The sequence below is a fragment of the Berghia stephanieae genome, chromosome 1, assembly GCF_034508935.2.
Source record: "Berghia stephanieae isolate SIO BIC M18660-M18661 chromosome 1, UCSD_Bste_1.3, whole genome shotgun sequence".
Classification (NCBI taxonomy): Eukaryota; Metazoa; Mollusca; class Gastropoda; order Nudibranchia; family Aeolidiidae; genus Berghia; species Berghia stephanieae.
The window spans coordinates 77,156,027-77,161,752 of NC_088360.1; the positions used below are offsets into that span (position 1 = coordinate 77,156,027).

Here is a 5,726-nt window from a genome sequence, read left to right on the forward strand (position 1 = left end):
AAGAACACGAAAATCACCGTTAATGTCAAATAAAAAGAAACTCTTCAAGGAAAGGAGTAAACTCAAACCACTTGTAATTAATTCCATTGTTTTATTTAACGGTGTTATCGACATGCAAGACGTTTAACCTACCAACCAGGCATACTCCAAGCTCTGTGAAGTGCGTGGAACATGGCTGACAGATGAGATAAATACAATCTATTACGATAATTAACAGCAAGGGAGACCATATTATCTAGGTTCCCTTTAAGAAGAAAGAAAAATCAATTTTACGAAAATTGACGTATCTACGTAACTATTGTTTTGAACTAAAGGATAGCGCCATGAAGAATTTTATACATTGACAAAAAAAATTATAAGTATAATTTTTGAATTTGGGCTTTTAAAAGAGCCCATTTTGGGCGTAAAAAAGCTAAGTATTAGCAAAAGTTGGTATATTTTTCTCTAAAAATACTAATTAGAAATTTAATACATGATTTGATAATGAAAAATATATTAAAAATATGAACCTGTCTTCAAGAATTTCAATACAGAGGTCTAAGTCCTCTTTTAAGAGCGGCAAACAAGAAAATAGTGGCGATAGGATTGGAATTTTTAATGGAAAATAATCGATGCAGTTCAGTTCACTCGTAGATACATGTAGAATTAAAACGTGAATAAATCTATTGCACATTAAATGGAGAGAATTATAAAGACAGATCTATGCAGTCATCTAAAGACACACTAATTTGATCAAATATCGTATAGAAATGAGAAAGCAAATTTCATGATTGGCGGTGACTTCAACCTCCCAGAGATAGATAGAACTACCCAAACAACTCTGTCAAACTCTGAATAAACACTTTTTAAAGAATTAGGCCAGAAATCTCGTTCCATAAATATCGTTCGATTAAAATGGCCATCATCTTGTAAAAAACTCTAAAAACAAAGATTGGATTACGTTTAGAAGAAGAAAGCAGACAAAGCTACAATATATTGAAATGTTTACATCGTCTATGAATCTAAAAGAACCACATCTAGATCAGGCGTGCCCCATGGTGCAGTGATTGGCCACTTAATCTTCTTGATTTATATACATTGATATTCTCCCAGGAGAAAAAAAGTTATATAAAATGTCTTACCAAAAAAAAAAAAAAAAAAAAAAAAAAAAAAACACAAAAAAATGCCTACATTGTCGCCCGTCCAGTCACTAACACCAATCAACATTTCTTGACTGACGGAACACCGTATCGCTTGCCAATGGATGCCACAAATACAATTAGGAATGAGAGGGATTCAATCCAACGCAATAAAACGTGTCGGCACCCGTAGTCAAGGCAAGTAAGAGCAAACCGAACATATCAATCAAAGCCATCTGCCCGGCAAAAGGTCACACTATCCAGGAAGATTTTACTGTTTTGAAAACGTCACGCCAAGTTGAAAGGCGATAGGCAATTTTCCAGACAACTAGCCTATCCTTACTTTTCCAGCAGTCCCAAATTAACGATATTGCGAATTGGGAGTTCCCAACCTAGGTATATGTGATAACTCACCCTCGCCTTCTCTTCTCCAGAACATCCAGTCACTCACTCACACTCATCCATCCCTCCATCCTCACCCACTGAAGTCTTATAGCACTCGTCACTCCCTCCCACTCGCTCACGTACCCATTCAGCAGCAGTGTGCAGTAGCACGAGCTGCTCACAGTCCGTTACAACAGAGGAATATTCTCTCTCACCTTTCGCCCAAGTAGACTATAACTAGGCTACAGCAACATTTCGAATTATTATTTTTTACTTTTTTATTTATCATTTTATTTCATAACATTTGAAATCTCCAGTTGTGTTAATTATTAAATTCACAAATGTAATTAAAATCTAGAGGTAAAAAAAATTAATCATTAGATCGATTGTTACCACCGAATTTATTATATAAATATTTTTTTTCAAGTCAGATGTGATGCTAAGATTGTGTATAGCTAATAAAAGTGATGGGTTCTTACTTGATCCGTTGCGTGTAGCGTGCACCGGTAAGATACCTGTATGTGTGAGTGAGTGTGTGTTATTTATTTCACCTTAATGGATTTATTCATAGCTCCTGATTCCTTCTTTCTCAAACGGAATATTGTTCTCACTCAGGCACAGCAGCCGGGCCGCTGACAGAGGGATAAATACACAAGCCTGCAGGCCCTAAAGGTGCTTCTACACACCTGGTGATTTCAAAGCCTAGGATTTTGGCTCTACAAAGGAATTAACCATGGCAGACCCCGGGGAAGCCGGTGGGTCAGAACAAGATGACGTCTCGTTTCTCAGAACGGTAAGATGAATCAATAGAATAGATTTATTGATTACGGGGTAATTGGGTTATTAGTCTTGTATACCTTGTTATGGAAGCTAAATCGTTTCCTTTTATAATGGTTATACAACCTATTGGCTTAAATTACTACAGAAAGGCGATAATTTCACCAAGCGATGCTATAAGTTTTAGTAATTATTCAACAAAGCACGAGAGATTGAACTTGATGATGTATGCAGTTTAGTACTCCGCATTGCAAAACAATTACAAATTTAAATAAGTTGAAACAAACACACATACAAGAGCTTGTGTGTATATATGTCGTGTTTGTGTGTTTTTCAAGCGGTGTGTGGCGTATGTATGTATGTATGTATGTATGTATGTATGTATGTGTGTATGTATGTATGTATGTATAATTCAGAAAAGTGAGTGGAGCAGGCACTTATGTTGGTAACAACAAGATATGAAGTGAATAGAAAAGTGCCAGAAGACAATAGAGAATAAAAATTTTTTTTTTTCTTCTCCTTTTTTCTTCAGCTTAACTGCTGGTCAAAATTATTCGCGATGGTGGTGTACGAACGAATCGGCGGTCTCAAGAAGTGGGTGAGAGAGGGATCTAGTAATGACTTTGGGTTTGAAACGAATATTTTTGTGTTCGTGGATAGCTCACACGGTAGAGCCACGCTCTCACCTGCCAGGCGGAGTTGTCGTACCAATAAGGTCGCAGGTTCAAACCCCACCACCGCCGCGAAAAAAAAAATTTTTATTCTCTATTGTCTTCTGGCACTTTTCTATTCACTTCATATCTTGTTGTTACCAACATAAGTGCCTGCTCCACTCACTTTTCTGAATTAAAAATTCACCCCATACACCGGAGCATACTCAATGTCTCAATCGTTTCTATGTTATATGTTTGTGTTGAGAATATTGGCTATTAAGCTTAACTGCTGGTCAAAATTATTCGCGATGGTGGTGTACGAACGAATCGGCGGTCTCAAGAAGTGGGTGAGAGAGGGATCTAGTAATGACTTTGGGTTTGAAACGAATATTTTTGTGTTCGTGGATAGCTCACACGGTAGAGCCACGCTCTCACCTGCCAGGCGGAGTTGTCGTACCAATAAGGTCGCAGGTTCAAACCCCACCACCGCCGCGGAAAAAAAAAAAAAAAAAAATTTTATTCTCTATTGTCTTCTGGCACTTTTCTATTCACTTCATATCTTGTTGTTACCAACATAAGTGCCTGCTCCACTCACTTTTCTGAATTAAAAATTCACCCCATACACCGGAGCATACTCAATGTCTCAATCGTTTCTATGTTATATGTTTGTGTTGAGAATATTGGCTATTAAGCTTAACTGCTGGTCAAAATTATTCGCGATGGTGGTGTACGAACGAATCGGCGGTCTCAAGAAGTGGGTGAGAGAGGGATCTAGTAATGACTTTGGGTTTGAAACGAATATTTTTGTGTTCGTGGATAGCTCACACGGTAGAGCCACGCTCTCACCTGCCAGGCGGAGTTGTCGTACCAATAAGGTCGCAGGTTCAAACCCCACCACCGCCGCGAAAAAAAAATTTTTATTCTCTATTGTCTTCTGGCACTTTTCTATTCACTTCATATCTTGTATGTATGTATGTATGTGTGTGTGTGATATTAACCGAATTAAAACTGTTAAAACATAATAATAATAATAATAATAATAATAATAATAATAATAATAATGATAATGATATGATGATGATGATGATGATGATGATGATAATAATAATAATATAAGGCACCTTTAAAATGACTAAATTGAACACTATCAACACATTTCAGGCCATGGTTTTCTAAATCAAAATTATGTTTTATTCATCGCAGATTTTTATTTATCCCTATACAGCTCCCTATCTATATATCTTAAGATAAGTTATATAACTGTTTTGTAGCCATATATTTTTTTTTCTATTCTACCCACTCACCATTCACCCACACATTCCCCACACAATATCTGACTATCTACCTATCTATCTATCTATCTATCTATCTATCTATCTATCTATCTATCTATCTATCTATCTATCTATCTATCTATCTATCTATCTATCTATCTATCTATTTATCGTCTATCTATCTATCTATCTATCTATCTATCTATCTATCTATCTATCTATCTATCTATCTATCTATCTGTCTATCTATTTATCGTCTATCTATCTATCTATTTATCGTCTATCTATCTATCTATCTATCTATCTATCTATCTATCCATCTATCTATCTATCTACATTCTACATTCTACATTCACTTCGTTCTCTTTATCCTCTCTCTCTCTCTCTCTCTCTCTCTCTCTCTCTCTCTCTCTTTTCTTTCATCCACTTCACCGCATTCTTACCTCCCTGGCCGTCTCGGACGGACACAATCTGGTTATATTTATTGACAAGGGCATTGCATTCTGCAGTCAATGGCTGCTCAGGTAAATGCCCAGGTGATTCTTTGCAACCGTGCAAGTAATGGACAACCAACTGTATTCTTTTGTCCTTGGGATTCTCATCTTCTGCCTGCAGTTCCATGTTTGTCGGAGGAGGGGGTTGGAGTGGGGTTAGGTGAGTGTGTGTGTGTGGGGGGGGGGGGGGGGGGGGGGGAGTAGAGGGAAGACAACATGTCAATTTTTTTTCTTTCTTTTTTCATTTTTATATATATCTTTGTTTTTGGTGCTCATTGTCTTGTTTAACGAACAAGCAGTATGTATAACATTATGCTACAAGGGATTCTTGCCCTTTAGAACTCGGCCAGGCATTGCATTGACAACTTGAGTAACCGTTCGTTCATTGTGCGTTCGTTGGCCGGGTACCGTGGAACCGACAGTACTCGCCGTCTGAATGCCCGTTTCATATAAGTGCCTGTTTGTTTTTGTTTTTCTCATAACTCAATATTTTCTCCTATCAAATATTTCCTGCTGAGTGTCCAGTCTTTATGCCTGTTTGTTCGTATGACACGCATGTTGTCATAGTTTTATTAATCAGCACTTCATAATATAACCTTATCGATTGTTTGAAGCATTGTTAATGTGTTCAGATGTGTAGTGAAACAAGGCGATGATTGCGATCCTGAGAGAAATGAAGGGGGGGGGGGTGTAATAGGCTCATAGATTTTGAAATTTATTGACAGATCAACACGATGGACAAGGCTAACAAAACAAGCGCTTTTTAAACACGAAACCTGATTGGCTGTATCGTCAAAACTCGGGTAACTCGCCTACTAAACGATAGTAAGGCCATCCTCGAATATGCAAGCATAGTATGGGATCCCAACACCAACACTGATATCAACAAGATCGAAACGGTACAAAATAGAGCAGCAAGGAGAATAACTAATAAATACTCACATAACAATAGCGTAACAAACTTCACAGAAAGCCTAGATCTGGAAAAAAAATGCAACATCGTCGCGAAAGAAAAAAGATATGTTC

General features: G+C 37.4%; 1 protein-coding gene across 7 annotated transcripts in view; it reads left to right on the plus strand.

Moving 5' to 3' along the window:
• The first annotated feature begins 1,615 nt into the window (after positions 1-1,615).
• The window catches only part of LOC144957693 (ryanodine receptor-like), a 199,479-nt gene continuing 195,368 nt past the window's right edge, over positions 1,616-5,726 (plus strand). For 3 of the 7 annotated variants that reach the window (XM_078889068.1, XM_078889059.1, XM_078889076.1), the window contains exon 1: positions 1,631-2,295. In XM_078889068.1, coding sequence (XP_078745194.1) covers positions 2,236-2,295 — 60 coding nt within the window. In that variant the 5' untranslated portion in view covers positions 1,631-2,235. Of the gene's footprint in view, positions 2,296-5,726 lie in introns of all 7 variants that reach the window. The other 4 variants (XM_078889091.1, XM_078889083.1, XM_078889106.1 and 1 more) reach the window with 4 other exon arrangements.